General features: G+C 45.2%; 1 protein-coding gene across 1 annotated transcript in view; it reads right to left on the minus strand.

The window, feature by feature from the left end:
• Positions 1-20,324, minus strand: part of LOC124797904 (adenosylhomocysteinase) — a 37,850-nt gene that overhangs the window by 12,250 nt on the left and 5,276 nt on the right. The window contains exons 4-5 of the mRNA XM_047261023.1: positions 14,801-14,989; positions 11,818-12,033 (exon numbers count right to left, since the gene is read on the minus strand). Coding sequence (XP_047116979.1) covers positions 11,818-12,033; positions 14,801-14,989 — 405 coding nt within the window. The remainder of the gene's footprint in view (positions 1-11,817; positions 12,034-14,800; positions 14,990-20,324) is intronic.

Genomic DNA, 20,324 nt, shown 5'->3' on the forward strand with positions numbered 1-20,324 from the left:
AATGGGCATTCCATCAGGAAGTGGGGGACAGTTAAAACTCTGGCTAAATGTGTACAAAGTGGTGGGGTAGCGCCACTTATCAAATGACAATGGCTAAAAAGGCAGTGCCCAATACACAGTCTAGTTAAAATGAACTATTCCCAGCGGAAGGGCTGAGAGGAGGTCGTCCAAGCCGCTGGGAGAGACTTACCTAGCCGGAGCTTATTTCATGAAGGGAAGATCGTTGGCGTTGCCAGAGGGACACCACCTCCTGACAGACGGCAACACAGAGATCACTGGAAGGAATTTAGGAACTCACGGACTGAGGTACAAGGACTGCAGCCTTGTCAGCAGCCTCCTTTCCTGTCATACCGACATGACCAGGAACCCACAGAAGCATCACACTGGTGCCACCAAGAGTTAGCAAGTGACAGTTTTCCTGCACCCGCTGCATTAAGGGATGGACGGTGTACAGCGCACACAGACTTTGAAGGTCACTAAGTGCTCAGCTGTAAATGCTGAGCAGATTGCCAGAAGCTGATATAATAAGACACTGGTGCCAATGATGAAGGCACACACAGCACCATGGGCAGTACGAGAGCCATCAGTGTATACAAAGGTACTATCATGAAGTTCCGTGCAAAGGTTGTGAAACTGAAGACAATAGACCGAGGCTGGAGTAACATCCTTACGAAGCAAACGAAGGCCGAAGTTAACACAGGCCACTTCACGAAACCAAGATGGTGACACACACACACACACACACACACACACACACACACACACACACACACACACACACACACAAAATGGGAAAGCTGCAAGTAGTGTGAAGTTAAGCCACCGTAGCATGTGCTGAAAGTGGACTGCAGGAGGTAACAGAGAAGAGGGACCCCATTCCCATACAGGCAATCTAAGGAATCATCAAAGAAGGGGACATAGGATAGGTGGCCACGCATGGCGGAGGAAGTCCTAGTGGTAGGACAGTGGTATTTCAGCAGCTTCAGCATACGGACAACTGGGCTAGTGTAAAAGGTGCCTGTTGAGACAATGTAAGACAATGCACACACGCACGCACGCACGCACACACACACAAGCAGCATGCATAGTTGTTTCGAACAGACAAGGGACCGGTACATACAGAGGAGAGTGATTTGATCAGCCCCCCAGGAAATACCATTGAGGAACCGTGTACAGCAGGCTGCCAGGTACGACACATGGAAGTGTGTTTCCCCTTGAGCATGAGCCCTAGGAATTTCGTAGTTTCAACAAATGGAAGGCCAACAGGCCCAAGATGTAAAGACGGTGGGAGAAACCATCCACCAGAAATTCATACAGACAGTTTTGTCAGTGGAAAAGTGAAAGCCACTGTTGATGCTCCAGAAGTAAAAACGATCAAGACATCACTGAAGATGCCGCTCAGTGAGACAGGTCCATAGAGAACTGCAATAGATGGCAAAATCGTCAAGAAAAAGGGAGTCCGAGGTGCCCGGCAGGAGACAGACAATTACAGGGCTAAATGGCGATAGCAAAGAGGACGACGCTCAGGACAGAACCCTGAGGCACACCGTTTTCCTGGATAAAGGAAACAGTACCCACACGCACTTTGAAAACTCTGTCTTTTAAAAATGCCAGGAAACAGGGCAGGTACCCACAGAAGCCCCACATGTAAAGAGTACGGAGGACACTAATTCTCCAGCAGGTGTCGTGGCTTCTCCAAATCGAAAAACATAGTCACAGTCAGATTTCTGCTGAAAACCATTCATGACATGGGTGGACAACGTAACAAGACAATCAACTGCAGAATGCCGCACTCTAAATCCGCAATGTGCATACATCAGTAAATTGCTAGATTCGAGCCACAACACCAGCTGGGCGAGAATATATATTCCATCATCTTGCAAATGCAGCTGGTAAGAGAGAAGGAAGGTTTTTGTCCTTACTGGGCTTAGGTATGGGTATGATGGTGGCTGCATGTCAGCGTCCGGGAAATGTTCCCTCTGCCCCGATGCGGTTGTACATGTTAAGCAGAAAGTGTTTGCCCGCAAGAGGAAGGTGTTGCAACATTTGAATGTTGACGGACTCCGGCCCTGGGCCGGAGGATTGGGATGAACTGAGAGCACGATCTAGCTCCTTCATAGTAAAGGTGGCATTGTATCACTCACGATTCAGAGAAGAGAAGGGTATCACCTGAGCCGCCTCCACTTGTTTCCGATGGAGGAAGGCAGGGTGATAGTGGGAAGAGCTCTAAACTTCCGCAAAATGGTGGCCCAAGGTGTTGGAGATAGCACTAGCTTCCATGATGACACTGTCAGCTACTGTCAGGCCGGACATTAGGGAATGGATCTTGGTCCCAGAGAGCTGTCAGAGGTTGGCCCACATGACAGAGGAAGGTGTGAAACTGTTAAAAGAACTAGTGAATGAAGGACAGCTAGCCCTTTTGCTATCCCAAAGAACACGACGACACTTGGCATGCATCTGTTTATAAAGAATGCAGTTGCCATCATAGGATGGTGGTTAAAAAATGCAGAAAGCATGTCTCCATGCAAGAATTGTGTCGCGGCATGCCTCAGTTGAAGAAGGGACTGGGACATGACGTGGTAAAGAGGAAGTGCAGGGAATGGAACGTTCTGCAGCAGTAAGGATAATGTTTGAGAGATATTCCACCTGATCATCACAACTAGGGAAATCTTTTTCTTTCAAGGTCGTCAGGGAGGAGTAAAGCTGCCAGTCAGCAAATGGATAGCACATGGGAAATGGTCACTCGAATAGGTGTCAGAAAGAATGGACCACTCAAGCTGGGCAGTGCACAAGGATAGGTCCAAATGGGAATAGGTATGAGAGGAGTTGGAAAGGAAAGTGGGTGCGTCAGTGTTAAGGCAGAAGAGGTTAATAGGTTGGTTAAGCAGGTCAGCCAAGAGGGCACCTCTCTGATACGTGTTGGGAGAACCCCAAAGGGGATGACGTGCATTAAAGTCACCTAGTAGCAGAAATGGGGGCGGTAGCTGCCCTGGTGACATCAAACGACAAACAGTACAGAGGAAAAAAGACAGGCGGAGAAGGAAAAAGCGAACTGCAACAGCTTGAAGGTAGGTAGTCAGGAAGGTGGGTTGACTATGAATGTCATCCCGTATGAGCAGCATGACGCCCCTGTTAGATGGAATGCCAACCCCAGGGGAAGGTCGAAATGAATCGGTAAGCAATGTGAAAGCTCAAAGCGGTCGCTAGGGCGCAATTTCATTTCCTGAAGGCAGAGTACAAGGGGATACTGTGATGCTAAAAGCAGCTGTAAATCCTCCTTGTGGGACCGAAGACGGCGAACATTCCATTGGAGCAGAGTCATGATGATGAGGAAGAGATGTAGTGGTGTCGCCACCTGCAGAGTGACAGCTGGGGAAAAGTTGCCACTACAGGGCACAGAAGCAGTAGGATCCTGCTCCGTGGGGTCATCAGCTTGCTTGTGCGGTCGGCCTGTGGAGTCTAACCCTGAAAAAACAGTCGTTGGTGGTGCGCAACGACGACACAGAGACTGGCAGGGCTAAGGTACCACATGGCAACACCATCGAAGATGATCTTCAAGTTGGCAAAGGAGAAGACCGTTTGCCTTTGGTGGACTTCTTTGAGCCTTTCCGGTTGGAAGAAGACTCAGGGTGTGGTTTGGCTGGAGGGACGGATGAAGTCTTCACACTATTACACCTTCTGTCCTTTCTGGCTTACTGGCTGTGTAGCTGGTGGCTTCGTCCCTTGAGGCAAGAATTTGATGACTTGTTGCACAGCTGGATGAGCGATGGTGAGGCTACCTTGACACTGTGCGATATCACAACCTCGGAGCTGAATTGGAGGTCGTTTCTGCGTGACCATGTCCTTCATGGAGCGAGGGCTAACAAGAAGAGAACTATAGCTACCAAACAGAAGAACGCAGGGTTTCGACTAGCCAGTAACTTGCAAGTGACTGGGTAAGGCACTTTATCCTTTACCCACATCTCTTTAACAGCCCACTCATCAAGAAACATGGGACAATCCCAAGAGGAGGAGGCATGGCCGCCATTGCAGTTGATCTAGAAGGAAGAAGGAGGCAGGCAACCCCCCCCTCGTGCGCATCCCTATCACAGGTGTCACATTTGGCTGGGTGTCGACAAGACGTCCTAGTGTGTTTGAAACAATGACACTGGTAGCAGCGCATCGGGTTCGGAATGTACAGCCGGACTGTGATAATTTCATAGCCTGCTTTGAGCTTGGATGGAAGCACCACTCTATCAAAGGCGAGAAAGAGTATGGGTGGGCACCAAGGAGGAATCTACCTTTTTCATTACATAATGGATGGTAATGACACCCTGAGGGGTAAGATTGGATTTTGGGCTCGGTTAGTCTGTCGAACAGCCTGGTGTAAATTACACCACGGGAAGAACTGGAAGTGAATGGGCCTCGACATGAACAGGGTAACCATGGAGAAGCGAGGCAGCAAGCAGTTTTTGTGCTTGAGAAGCAAAGTGCCATTCCATAAACAAGAGCAGGATTTCACAGGGCATGCAATTGCATCAACACCTTTCTGAATAATAAATGTATTTATGGTGGTGAAGGACTAACCGTCTTCAGTACACGAGACCACGAGGAACCATGGTGCAGCAGGAAGGGTCTGTAAATCATTAGCCTCATTACATTTACGTTTTGTAGACCCTGAGTGGGAAAATTATCGACTCATCACAAGGAAATCCCCCACGATTGCCAGAGTCTCTGACGGCGTGCTCCTTTCAACTGGGGCCTCCTTCACAAGGGGCGTACCCACCTACGTGATTGTTCACACCTCAGCTCACACCACCCGAACACCTGACAGAGGGGCCAATCGGTACTTTGGGAAGGTTATAGCTCAGGCAGTCACCCCTCCCTGGGCCTGGCCTGTACCAGGGGGTTACATGTGAACCCTACCTGTCGACCGGGAGCTGGGAATTATGTGTTACCCAGTCACCTGTTATGTGTCAGACACTTGGGCCAGCCTTCAGGAGCGCACAGGGAGGAAGAATAAAAACAGGATCCTCAAATGCCGAAGCGGAGGAACGAGAGAAGGCGAAAAAAGAAAGGAAAAGGGAGCAAAAAGCAAAGGTGAGACTGTTCATATGTCAGCAACAGAATGCAGAACATTCCCAATAATACCCCAGACACATTCCCAAAGGAAGGGGAAAAAGAACAGCAAGAGGACAGACATGCAGCACGGAATGGAAGAAAATGCTGCAAAAGGCTGGGGCCCCATGGTAGCCAAGCATGAGCCTGCCAAAGAGTGGGTGACTGAGGTGTTTAAACAATTGATTATGGATGGGATCAGGGCCAGGGGCTGAAAATTGTGGTAAGAGGTGAGAGCCAGAAGTTAGCATTCAGTAAAAGCTTCACAGTAGGCTTCTGCCTGACGAGGGTAAAATCTAAGTGGGAAGCTTCAGTCCCCTGTTTCTGGAGAAGAAAGGCAGCAGGATAGGAGCGACATGGATGCAATCACAAAATGGATCCGAGCAAAAGTCACCTGGAAGGGCAAGGCCCAGGACGGAAGACTACCGTTGGCAAGCTTGGAGGGTGCCGGGTGTAGCCCACAGCCATGATGAAGGGACAGAAGAACCTGTCGTGCTTAAGTAACGCACTTTGGCATGACGATCTTTAAAGGCAACAAGACTGGCAGAGGACAGGTGCTGCTTAAGTCATTGCAAGGCCTGGCAGCAATCACAGATGGCAATGGCTGTGGCTGTCCTCTACCACGAGACTAAAGAGGTGAAAGGGGTGCATCAAGTGAGGGACAGCAATGCCAGCAGCGCAAATACTTGAATTGGACACGTTATGAATGACTTCATCAATAAAACCTCACAAAGAGGGGGTAAACATGACATGGGAAGTATAAAGAGGCCAATAAGTGCATTGGCAAGCCTAGTGGCATAACCTGATGGGAAGGGAATGACAGAATGAACAGAAAGTGGTTACTATTGCAGAGGTCATCATTTGGTGATCAATGTGATGAAGGGAGAGGGGAAGGAGAAAGTAAGCGAAAAATCTGTAGCAGATAAAGTGGACACAAATGGGTAGGGGAATCATTAAGAAGGTACAGCTTGTGGTCCATAAGAAACTTGTCTACGAGGAGACCCTAAGTTAGCTGAAGAAACACGGGCCCACAAGGGGTGATTCACATTAAAATCTCAAAGGAGGAGGAGGAGCACTTATGTTTCTGTTTCCTCTTCTCCTCCTCTTGCTCTTTCATGGGTTGACGAAGGCAGGGCCAGGAGAGAGAGCGGGCAAACTTTAGTGAGATCTAGAACCGAGAGGGAGTGGATGACGTGGGGTGCTCAGGCTACGGGTTCCCCAACTGACTTGTGACAGCATCCAGTCTGGAAGACACTGGAGGATCTGTTCCCTGGAGCGGTGCGCACCACCAACGACCGTTTTTCAGGGTTAGACTCCACAGGCCGACTGCACAAGCAAGCTGAAGACCCCACGGAGCAGGATCCTACTGCTTCTGTGCCCTGTAGTGGCGACTTTTCCCCGGCTGTCACTCTGCAGGCGGCGACACCCCTACATCTCTTCCTCATCATGACGACTCTGCTCCAATGGAATGTTCGCCGTCTTCGGTCCTACAAGGTGTGTGTGTTTGTGTGTGTGTGGTTTGAGGTTTTCGGGCGCTAAACAGCGTGGTCATCAGCGCCCAAATGCATAGAAACAGTAACACATGCGGTGAAGGGACGAAGACGGACAGCGAACAAGGAGAACGGCTAAAAGACACAGACCTGACGCAGTTCCAAATCCTCACATACAGGCAAAACAAGAGGAGAAGAAACACACTAAAAAGGAAAGGAAACACAAGGAAAAGAGAACAGAAATCGAACTGAAACAAGTAGGTAATCGTGACTGGCAGACCTCTTACCTAAAACCTGGGTGAGCCAGTCAACCAGCAGAACATTTAAATCCTCTCCCTAAAATCAGAGGCAACAAACTGGACAGTACACAAAACCTTAAGATCTTAACGACAGTCGTTGCGTCGTCTTGCAAAATAGAGGGCAAATCCGGTGGCAAGGAAAGCACCGCCCTCTGGTCAGAGAATAAAAGACAGTCAAGTAAAATGTGGCGGACAGTAATCTGAACACTACAAGTACTGCGGATTGGGGGGTCCTCCCGCCGGAGTAAAAAACTGCGCATTAAGGGACTGTGCCCAATGCGGAGGCGAGTGAGGAGAACCTCATCCCGCATGCATGACTGGTAGGACGTACGCCATGGCCATGTGGTGGCCTTGACCAGACACAGCTTATTTTTACCGACTGCCAGCCACCCCTCTTCCCATTGACGCGTAACACGAAAACGCAAAGGGAGGTAACAGCATGGAGGGGGATGGCACATTCAACAAAGTGAGGGAGGGAACATGCATCTTTGGCAGCCACATCCGCCAGTTCGTTTCCCCTAATACCCACGTGACCCAGCACCCAGCAGAAAGAAACCTCCTTCCCCTGCCGTTGGAGGTGGAGTAGGGCATCATCGATGTTCTGGATGACCGTATCCGCTGGGTACAAGTGTTACATGGTCTGAAGGGCACTCAGGGAGTCAGAACAGATGAGAAACTTAAGACTGGGAACACATCTCATCTGCTCCAATGCCCGCAAGATCGCAAACAATTCGGCATCAAAGATGGTAAAAGCCACAGGAAGCCGTAACTTGACGACTCGATCAGGGAAAACAACAGCACAACCAACAGAGTCCCCCTGTTTAGAGCCATCTGTAAATACTGGTACATGGTTGGGATGCTGGTTTAAAATATCGTAAAATAAGGAGGTAAAAACAAACACAGGAGTGCAGCTCCTCCGGTACTCTGACAAGTCTAAAAGGACGCTGGGTCTCTGGAGCAACCAGGGAGGCAGGCCGGTAAAACCCTGGAGTTGGGGTGCCACATGCTCCACACCAAGGGACTCGAGCAAATGCTTGGCACGAATCCCAAATGGTCTCGTTGCCCTGGGACGACTGGAAAAGAGACGTTCCATAGACGGGTGGGCAACAGTAGTGTACGCAGGGGAGGTAGGACAGGCAAGGAATGGACACACCCGTCGCACCATGAGGAGTTTCCGCCGGATGGCGAGCGGCGGTTCCCCTGCCTCAGCACACAGCCTGGGGATGGGACTGGTACGGAAGGCATCAGTGGCCAGCCTGATACCCTCATGGTGTACTGTGTCAAGAATCTTCAGATACGAAGGCCTCGCTGACCCATACACGGTGCATCCATAGTCAAGACGTGACCGGACGAAAGCCCTATAAAACTGCAGCAGACGCGCCCGATCTGCTCCCCAGGACCGATGCCTCGGACACTTCAAAATATTCAGGGCCCGCACCTTGAGGTCTTTAAGGTGTGGCAACCACGACAACTTGGAATCAAAAGTGAGGCCCAGGAACCTCACAGTGTCTCAAAGGAAGAATGGTGTCCCTCAGCCGCAATTCAGGGGAGGTAAAAAGACGTCGAGAACGATTAAAACGAACGAACACACACACACACACACACACACACACACACACACACACACACACACACACACACGTCTGCAGAAAAGGTAAAACCTGTCTTCGCAGTCCATGCCTCTAATCGCTTTATCGTATGCTGCAACTGCTGACTAGCAGTGACATGACCGGAGGAAGAACAGGAAACAGCAAAATCGTCCAAAAACAAGGAGCACTGGGCAGGACTCCGGATAGTGGACGTGATACTGTTAATGGCAACGGCAAAGAGGGTGACACTTAAAACGCTTCCCTGAGGAACACCATTCTCCTGCACATACAAATCAGATAGCACATTACCAACCCGATATCGAAAGAGGCGGTGGGAAAGGAAGGACCGAATGAAGATGGGGAGATGGCCACGAAAGCCACACTGATGGAGTTGATTGAGGATAAGGCGGCGCCAAGTAGTGTCATACGCCTTATTAATGTCAAAGAATACACCTAGACAATGCTGGTTACATGAAGGCCTGCTGGATGGCTGCCTCAAGCAGGGTCAAGTTGTCTATAGTTGAACGACATCTCCGAAAGCCACACTGAGAGTGGCTAAGGAGCTGCCTGGTCTTGAACAGCCAAACCAGGTGATGGTTGACTATGCATTCCAACGTCTTCCTGACACAGCTTGTCAAAGCAATACTCTGATAACTACTGGGATGCGTTCGGTCCTTCCCCGGTTTGAGGAGGGGAATCAAAATCGCCTCCCTCCATGAGTCAGGGAACGTGCCAGTAACCATATCATATTAAAACAATTCAGGAGAACTTCCTTGGATGGCAGCAACAAGTGCTGCAGCATGCTGTCCCGGATTTGATCATGACCGGGCACAGTATCATGTGCCACAGACAGCGCCGAATCCAGTTTACACATTGTGAAGGGGCAGTTGTAGGGTTCAGAATTTGGAGACCGGAAGTCCAAGTGACCCCTCTCGATGGCAGTGCGGTAGCGGCAGAAATCTGGATCACAGTTAATAGTGGCGGTAGATTCTCCAAAATGCCTGGGCAATGTCTCTGGGCGCCGTGAGGAGACATCCCTGATGCAGCAATGCCATGACAGGTAGTTGGCTGCGTTTCCTGGAAATCCTCCTGATGGCTTCCCATACATTCGTAGAACTAGAGGAGCGAGAGATTGAGTTCAAGAACGATTGCCATGACCGTCGTTTGCTCTCTTTAATCACTCGCCGCACCTTGGCCCTTGCCACCTGAAAGGCCACAAGATTGTCAGCTGAGAAACGGCACTTGAAGTGGCGCAGAGCTGCACGGCGGGCTCGGATGGCTGAGCGGCACTCAGTGGTCCACCAAGGGACAGGACGCCTCTTGAGATGACTGTGGGATTGACAACTCAGCAGCATGGGAGATCACGGCTGTAACATGGTCGACCCATTAGTGGACGCTGGCAGGGTGTTCCAAAACAGGGGCTTAGAATGCAGAACCTTGTCAACAGTTAGAGTTTTACTCGCCTGGGCAGAAGGCGCCATATGGGGAGGGGCAGGAAGTACACCAATGTCGGCAACCACGGCCTTTCCAACGTTGTGGGGAGAGCTGCAGGTTGCAAAACAACCGCAGCAGCACAAGTGCACTGGCAAACGCAGGTATTAATGCTGACACTAGCAACCTCCGTTTGTGTAGCAACAGTGGCCAACTGCACCGGTTTCTACAGAGCGGAAGCGAAAGATGTTGTAAACACAGGAGGCTGCATGGCCTTAAAGAGCTTCTTGGCCTCACCATAGGGGATGCGCTTAGATGTTTTGATCTCTTGTATCTTCCGTTCCTCGAGACAAATGGGGCAGACCCGGCTCCAGACAGGGTGACTCCCAGAGCAATTCACGCACTTCACAGGCGATGAACAATTGGCTCCTTGATGGGCAGGCTGACCACATTTACCCCAAGTGGCTATCCCATTGCACCCCAACGTAGTATGCCCAAAGCACTGACATTTAAAACAGCGCATTGGATTGGGGAAATATGGCCGTACTGGCAAACGTAAGAAACCCGCTTAACATGCTCTGGGAGTCTCAGGTAACTGAACATGAGAAGAAACGAGTCGGATTTGACTAGGTCCCCATGGACTCGTTTCATAATATGCTGCACGTCAACAATACCTTCGTCAGCCCACTCAGATTTCAACTCGTCTTTGGGGATATCCACCAAGTCCCTACATGTCACAACACCCTTACTATAGTTCAAAGTGGAGCGGAGCTCAGTCTCGATAGCGTACTCTCCAAGACAGGTTGCTTTCCGAAGAGAAGCAACTTGACGGGAACTAGAAGTCTCACCTAACAGGGTCCCATTGCGCAGTCGCTTCACAGATTTCAGTGTTCCTGCAATTCCCTCAAGACCCTTGTGGATGTAAAAGGGAGAAACCCTCTCAAAGCTACCCACCTTCTGTTTGACAATCAAAAACACGTTCTGGTTATCAGCATGTGCTCTGTTACGACAGTCTGATACATCTCTAGTAGCACCAGGCACTGGAGGACTCGCAGCACGAAGTCACTTTTTCGATGGGGTCTGTTTTCCTACCAGTGGCCCACCCAATCCACTGGTAGGGGGAAACGTAGAGGTCAAAGGGTCCATTGCGGTCCCACGAGCAGCTAGGGAACCAAAGGTCCGCTCAGACAGAGCCCCGCGTGCCTGAGTAAGCCTTATACAACTGGGGCGCGACAGGTGCCCCAGAGGTTGCCCGCTTGCGACTGTTCCACCTCAACAACCATGCATCTTATAGGCGCGCAGCACACTGTAAGATTGAGGGTTTTTTATAGATGTAGACCTTCCTCGCAATCCAGGTGGTCAAGCCAAGATTACCATTCCCCGCAGCACACAACATTCCACCGCTGCGCCATACAGTGGTCGCTGAAGCATGTCCGGGGGTTACGGTGACAGGAGACTGGCGGCGCTTACCAGTCCCCAGCTCAGGACCTCGGGGTCGCCAAGCCCGTACTCAGCAAATTAATGCTGAGCCCCTGGGGCCATGATAAAGCACACAGGTGGTGGAACACAGCACTCCCCTCATGGAGTGGGTGTCCAAATTCACCACATAGTGGGTTTACTGTACAGGGGAAAGGCATGTGCCCGAAACACGTATACTGGCAAAACCTCATGGATGGCAGGATGCCTGGCTTCACATAACACTGAAACCATAACATTGAGCTTCTCTGGGAGTGTGAACCCGCATATTTATATAACTATTAGCTGTACCTAAAGTAAAGTGTGGTTCACTGTTACAGGCCTTATTAATAATCATAATGCCACCAAAATTAATTTTCCTCATCATCATGCACTTAACACTCATTTAAAAACAAATGATGTTTCTTTAACATAATCCATATATCATTAACTTACCTCATAGCCTTCCATTGAAGCCTGAAGTGCATTTATTGGGTCAATTTCTGTAATTATGACCCTACCACCAAATGCTCTAAGTGACTGAGCACAACCTTTGCCTACATCTCCATAACCAGCAACAACACAAACCTTTCCTGCTAACATGACATCCGTTGCTCGTTTTATGCCATCTATGAGGGATTCTCTACAACCATACAGATTGTCAAACTTGCTCTGAAAATGAAATGTTTCTACTTTAATAACTGTTGTAATGAATAGTAGAAAACACAAACACACAAACGCAAACACTAGGCACCAATGCTCTAAAACACTAACATGCCTTGCCTAGATAGAAAAGGCTAAAAAAGGCAGTACTGCTTCAATGTGGTGTTTAGCACTCAATCTCTAGGATTACCCAACATTAAGTCAGCAGTAATACCATCCCTTTAGAGATATCACTTAAAGTCTCTACAGAAGAAAAAAGAAACTGTAGTAAGATCAATGTCTTAACAGTTCCAGATTTGATGACCTACCTGTGTGGCTTTAGACAAATTAATCACCCAAATTCTGCTTGTAAATCTGAAATAATGTCTCCTGTGCACCACTGTGTATGGTGGACATTTAGACTGACTGACAGAGTGACTGCTGAAATGGGCTATTCCAAACTATCAGTAATTCTTCCACAATTTTACAGGGCATGGTACATACTACACAGATTTAAACATAAATGATATCACTGTTAATCATCCACTTACCACAACATACAAATCCTATAAATGAAAATAATCAATTACTGATAATATAATGTAAATCGATAGATAAAAAAATCTACTTACTAAGCGGCAGCAGGGAATGCACACACAAAAGGGTTTAACTTTTACAAGCTTTCGGAGCCAGTGGCTCCTCCTCCTGGTAGAAGAGTTGAAGGGGAAGGAAGAGAGGTGAAGGAAAAGGACTGTAGGGTTTTAGGAAAAGGAAAGTAGTTCAGAAAAGTCACCCAGAACCCTGTGTCAAGGGAGACTTACCACCTGGGATGAGAAGGAAAGACTGATTGTTGGGGATTGCATAGGGCAAGATTTGAAAACCTGAGACCTTAAAGGTGGAAGACAGGATAATATGCAAGACAGAGATTACTTCTCCAACATCTTGCACAAATTAAAAAGAGTGAAAAGCCAAGCACATTATATGTAGCTGAGGTGGAGGAGGGGCAGTGAAAAGCCAACAGAAAATGAAAAATCTAGAAAACTAAAATGGAGTGAAGAATAGAGTAGTTAGTCGGATACATGCTGAGGAATTGATGTAAAATAAGGCCATGTGGGTGGCGAGAACTAAGGACATGTTATAGTGTTAGTTCCCACTTGCAGAGTTTAAACTCGTGTCTGGGGGAAGAATCCAAATGGCACGTGTGGCGAAACAGGCACTGAGGTCATGGCATTTTGTACAGCATTTTCTGCAACAGGATATTGTGGGTTGCCTGTATATACCCTCTGCCTTTGCCCCTATATCCTGAACAACTGGGTGTTAGTCATGCCAATGTAAAAGGCCAAACAGTGTTTACGCAACAGCTGGTATATGACATGTATCGTTTCCCACCTGGGAAATGACATGTCAGTGCTTTGCAGTGAATGGAAGCAGTATATGGAGATAAACATTTAAATTGCACATATAACCAAAATAAACTGAATTCCACTGGGAAAGTTTAATAATGATACTTATTGCTATGAAATTTTGTATCAGCAAAATGACCAAACCTGCTACAATAAACACAACAATACAGCACACAGTATCATTTGATTGCTGTGGGTGACTCGGCATGAAACTAGCCGTTTTACATTTTCCAGCAACCTATTCGAAACAGTTGAGTCAAGACAATTTTTTTTTTCATGTCAAGAGCAGTACAATTAGAAAAGCTGTTACTCTGAATAGCTTAGTGATATTAAATGACTATCTTCTACTATTAGCTTAATATTTACATGACTACAATGGTATTTACAAAAGAGTAAGTTATTTGCATTTGAAACAACAAAGGCCTGTTCATAATGAACACTGCTACTTGCCGCACAGCCAACAAGGGTTCCTAATTCTTTACTCTACACAATTTGTTACTTTGCAGAAGTTGACTATTCATCAAGTGGGTACAAGCTCAATAAATAGCAGTAATAAATTTTAGACATTGTTGACAAGAGACATTTTTTAATTTACTTTTGAATTTATAGATTTCCAATATCTTCTGGTAGTTTAAATTACACTTAAACTGAAATTATTATTTGCAATAAATACCATAAAGTGAAATAGGGGTTAAAAATCAGCAGCTAGATAATTGCTAAATGAGACCGATTTTAATTTTCAAGGGAAGAATCTACGTCAGAGCATGTGTGCACGCTGGGGACACATGTATAAACTATTCTTATTAAGTGTCCGGTCACTCCTGTAGCTGATATTACCACAATCAATCATTCAATGACATTTGCACACTAGCAAACCCTTGATTAAGACTGAAAAGATAAGTTTTTTCTTTTCCATTGATTGTGAATGTTCCCACATCTTTATGCACAGAAAAATAAAATTTCTGCACAAAATCATATAACTTAAGCATGAGAATGGCAGTTTGGTAAGCATATTTAACCAACGGAAGATAGGTAAACTTCCAGCAATTACAAGTAAACCAAGTTATGTAAAGGTGTGAGAAAGCACAATGGCAATGAAAACATTACCAAATTTTTAAAATGTTTCCTACAGTGACAGATGGACAACAGGATAATATTTTTTATTTGGAAATTTGCAGAAAAATGAATTGTGTACTGAAATATGACTCAGTTCTTGATTGCACAATGTTTGACGAATTACACACAGAAACATTTTATTATCTGAATACGATTGCCAGCATAATCTAATGTCATTGTATAAACTTTTAATCTGGAAAAATAAATTTTGCAGCAAAACTTTACAATTTAATTTTAAATCGTGCAAGAAAATTGTTCTTTTCTTTTTACAAGCCTACCTTTGTTACAGAGTCATTCACGTTAAATGCTGGAACCTTTAACATATTTTCTTTCATCATTTTATACAAGTTATGTACACCAGTCGTCGTCTCTTCAGAAATGCCACGTATGTCTTTCAGATACTCTGGATATTTTGTGTGCACCAAATTAGTCAAATCACCACCATCATCCAGTATCATGTTCAGGGGCTAAAAATCAGAAAGAAGTTAATTTCCACATATACCAACATTACAATTGTACTTATTAAAACTGAAGAGGAAGATAAAACTGATAAAGTAACTATCAGAAAACATTAACAATTAATTCCTAATGTTAGTGACAAATCACTGCAACTGAAACAGGAAAGTTTAACTAAAACTGTACACACATTATTTTTCAGTGATGCTTGGACATATTCAATTTCTTAAGTTTCTTGGAGAGCGTATGGAAATCAAATACAGCTATGGTTATAATTTATCAACTTCACGAACTGCGCTACTGATATCTTGCTCTGGGCACAATCCTGACGAAGTTGTTGCCAAGTGCTAGTGTATAGTGGCAAAATGCAGCTGTGGGGCAATAGCTGTGTTCCAAGAAATGTGGAAAACTTTCCCTGCAGTCAAACCACTGTACTCTGTAAACAACTTCACTGGATTTAAATCTATGAAGAAAAAAAAGTTTTTTGACCACTCAAGGCAGGCACTTTGCTGAATATTACCATCAGTACATCATTCATTCATATTGGAGGAGGAGGAGGGGGGGGGGGGGGGGACCTACATAGCATGTTAACTCTTGTAGCTATCATAACCCCCAGGCATAAGTTATTAAAGGTGGAAATAAACACCTTTAAGACTGATTGAAAACAGCAGCTAGAGAGAGGGGGGAGAGAGAGAGAGAGAGAGAGAGAGAGAGAGAGAGAGAGAGAGAGAGAGAGATAGAGAGAGAGAGAGATCAAGCACTGGAGAGGTGGGATGAGTACCTCAGCAGTTCAGTGGCAAAATGGGGAGAGGAGGAGGGCAAGGGCAGGTTCAGGAAACATAAACAGCTCTAATTGCAAAGTCTAGAAACGGGATGCAATTTTGAATGTATGACTGCTATAAGGAAGTACCAATTTTTCTCGTTACAATTTTTTTTCTATTTGCAAAGTCTACCAGAAAAGGTAATTCCAATATGGGCAATACTGCAGGACAGAACATCCTCTGGGGCCTTCCACAATGAAAACTATGCTCTAATTTACTGCGAGTCCAGTTACTAGTTATCAAGGTTACAGTTGCAATAAATTCACTTTTTATGGCTGGATTTTGTAGGCCCACTTTATTAAATGGCGACAACTGGTATGAGATTGTACTATTTTTTACGAGGCAGTAACACAATCTGCTATAGATTTTACACAAAGATAATTTGTAGTGTTTGAATTTTCTGAATGATAAATGTGTGTGTAATTTTTTAAAAATGGCTAGCTTAACTGTAGCATAAGAAGTCAAGCTTTTTCTCATTTCTGCCATACTAAGTGATTTTAAACCGTGGGCTGCACGAGTGACATCAGTAAGTCCACTATGTAGTCTTGTTCAAATATCCACATAGCTTATAGCCAAGGTATTTATGTTTTTGCACCAAAAGGAACTTTACATTTTTTGTAGATATCAAGTATGAAATAAGTATTCCATGTAAATGAAATTCCACTTAAATACCCTATGGTATGGTCACAGGAAGGTCAGTATACCCTTTCATTGCAGTAAGTGGAAGATCGTGATAGGTCTGATGTGACAGGTCCTTTTAAGTAGAACCATAATTGCACATGGTATACTTTAAATTTCAATCATAAAGGAAAGTTACAGATATGTTATTATAGAGAAATATTAGGACAGTAAGAGAGCTGATGCTCTTGAAGTCCATATGATGAATTAAGGGTAATAATAATACGAAAACATGTATATATTTGCCTGTTATAACTTACAAACAAGTACCTTACAAAAGCAAACCCAAAATGATACAAATGTTTTAACTAGGTTTAGGAATGAGAAGGAAACAAAAGAAATGATTAATATAGTATCCAGTACAAGTAAAAAGAATGACTTATTGTACACTTTCACATTTTAATTAGATTACTTAAAAAACAGAGGTACACTTAGTTATATGGCATGCCACCTTGTCTATAAATAAGCAAGCATATCTACAATTTTAATTTGTTTATGCTAGTTAAAGACTACAGAAAAATGTCATTTTTATGTATGTGATATCCTGTAGTAGTTCAAATATTTGTTTTGTATTTTATCATTCGACGTATATATGCTGCATGAAGCTACCAACACCACACGGAGTGCCAAGGAGGACCTTACATACATACACATCTATGCACTTGCTCCACAAGCCACCATTAAGTGCGTGGCCGAGGGTACCCTGTAGCACTACTAGCTGTCTCCTTTTGTGTTCCACTCTTAGAGCACAGGAAAAATGACTGTCTATATACCTCTGTATGAGCCCTAATTTCTCGTATCTTATCTTCATGGTTCTTACGCGAAATGCATGTTAGTGGCAGTATGACTGTTCTGCAATCAGCTTCAAATTCCAGTTCTCCAAATTTTCTCAACAGTGTTCCTCACAAAGATCACCACCACCACCACCACCCCCCCCCCCTTCCAAGGATACCCATACATGTTCTAGAAGCACCTCAGTAACATTTGCATATTTTTCAAACCTATCAGTAACAAATCTAGTAGCCCGTCTGAATTGCTTTGATGTCTTCCTTTAATCCAGTCTGGTGCTGATCCCAAACAATTGAGCAGTACTCAAAAATAGGTCACACTAGTGTTTTATAAGCTATCTCCTTTAAAGATGAACCACACTTTCCTAAAATTCTCCCAATGAACCAAAGTCAACTATTCACCTTTTCTACCATTATCGTCATATGCCCATTCAATTTCATAATGCTTTGCAACGTTACACTTTGATATCTAAATGGTGTGACCTTGTCACACAGGACACTTCAAATGCTGTATCTGAACATTACAGGTTCCTTTTTTCCTGCTGATCTTCATTAACTTAAGTTTTCCTTGCTTTTAGAGCTAGCTGCTATTCATCACACTAACTAGATATTTTATCCGAGTCCTCTTGTATTCTTCTACAGGCACTCATCTTTGGCACCTTCCCGTTCAGGACAGGATCAGCAGCAAACAACTGCAGACTGCCACCCTTTCTATCTGCCACATCACTGAGGTATATAGAAAATAATATATGTCCCATCACACTTCCCCGGGGCATTCCTGACACTACCTTTGTCTCTGATGAGCACTCACCATCAAGGACAACATACTGGGTTCTATCAACTAAGAAGTCTTCAAGCCACTCACATATCTGGGAACCTATTCCACATGCTTGCAACCTTGTTAACTGTCTACAGTGGGATGCCATGTAAAGTTCTTTTCATAAATCTAGAAATATGGAAATTAATCTGCCTGTTGCCTTTCATCCATAGTTCACACTAAATTGTGTGAAGAAAGGGCAAGCTGAGTTCCAAACAAGCAATGCTTCCTGAAACTATGCTGATTTGTGGACATAAGCTTTCTGGCCTCTATGAAATATATTGAAACTGAGAATATGTTCAAGGATTCTGTAGCAAAGTGCTGTTGAAGATACTGGTCTATTCTTTTACCCCTCATATATGGGAGTCACCTGCACTTTTATCGACCCTGGGGACTTTGTGCTTGGTGAGCGATTAGCAATGAATGCAAACTAAGGGGCCAATGCTGTAGAGTATTCTTTGCGAAACCAAACTGGGATCCCATCTGGACCTGACGATTTTTTTTATTTCTAACTCTTTCAGTTGTTTCTCTATGCCAGGGATGCTTATTACCATTACTACGTCATCCATATGGGACACTCTGTGACAGTCAAACAATGGTCTTTGTACTGTTGTGCTGCACGAACTATTTCTGAAATGCAGTGTTTAAAACTTTCGCTTTCGTTTTGCTATCTTCAACTGCCACACCAGACTGTTCAATGATTTATTGAATGGAAGCCTTTGACCCACTTAGCACTTTTACATAGTACCAGAATTTTCTCGGGTTCTCAGCCAGATCTTTTTCTAAGGTATGACAGTGGCAGTAGTTGTATGCTTTGTGCATAGATCTTTTCACAGATGCACGAATCTCTTCTAACTTTTGCCTGTTGCCATCTGCATATTCTCTCTTGAAACAACAGTTCAGAATTTTCTGAATTTCGTTGGTAAACCAGGGTGGTTCTTTTCTGTCCTTAACCACTTACTAGGTGCATACTTGTCCAGAGCAAGATTCACATTCTGCTTGAACTTGGCCCATAATTCCTCTGTGTCCATCTTAATGAAACTAAATTATTGCAATTCATTGTCTAAGCGAGATGCTAACATTTGCTTTTCTATTCTTTCTAGCAGAAACTCTCCTCACCTTCTTGACCAATTTATTAATTTTCATAACAACAGTCGCTATAACAACAACACAGTCATTAATCCCCGTCTCTATACTGACACCATCGATAAGGTCAGGCATGTTTCCAGCTACAAGGAGTGTAAGAAAGATGTGATGGCGCCAAGCTGTGGAGCCTTATGAAGATTGAAGAAAACTGCTACAAGGCGGTGGCACTGAGGAAAGGCCTACTGAAGCAGATAATTGACTGTAGACTGTCCCTCCTGAAAGCCATATTTGACAGGAAACTAAACTCCCAAGATTCGAGGGCACAACAGAGCTGATGAGTCACCATCCATTCAAATAACTTGCAGGGAACACTAGTCAGACTAATCAGCCGGTAACGATTGAGGGATGATGGATCCTTACCAGGCAGGAACCACAATACTGTCCCTCTAATGAGAGTGGAAAACATCTAGAGCCAAATATGGTTGAACACCCAAGGAGATATGGTTACTGTGCAGGACTGAGGTGTTGAAGCAATTGGTTAGGGACGGAATTGGGGCCAGGGGCTTAATTTTGGGAAGAGTAGAGGGTCAGAAAATGTTCGCATTCAGGTTCATTATACGATTCTGCCTAACAAGAAGTAAAACCTAAGTTGAAAACTTCAGCCCCCAGTTTCCAGAGGAGGATGGCAATGGGATAGGAGGCTGACACCAATGCTGTCGCAAAATGGGCTGCAAGATGTTCCACAAGAACTGATGGATCCATACAAAGACCACTTGGCAGCCTTGGAGTGTGCATAGTGTAACGCCAAAAATGGCAGTTGTGAGAATAATCTTATTGGACATATCATGGATGAGCTTGTCAATACAACCTGACAAAGAAGAGGTAAACAACCTGGGAGCTATACAGAGGTCAATCAGTGCAATGGAAAGCCCAGCAGAGTACACTGGGTTTTGGGAGGTGGGAAGGGAATGAGGGAATCAATGGGAATTGGTTGCTATTGCATAGGCTATCACATGGTGACCAGCATAATGAAGAGAGAAGGGAGGGAAAGTCAGTGAAAGATCAATGGCAGAGAAATTGCCATAAGCAGACTAAAATGGGTATGGGAACCATCATTAAGGTGGCACAGATCGTGGTCCACAAGAAACCTGTCTAC

This window comes from Schistocerca piceifrons, chromosome 5, assembly GCF_021461385.2.
Source record: "Schistocerca piceifrons isolate TAMUIC-IGC-003096 chromosome 5, iqSchPice1.1, whole genome shotgun sequence".
Lineage (NCBI taxonomy): Eukaryota > Metazoa > Arthropoda > Insecta > Orthoptera > Acrididae > Schistocerca > Schistocerca piceifrons.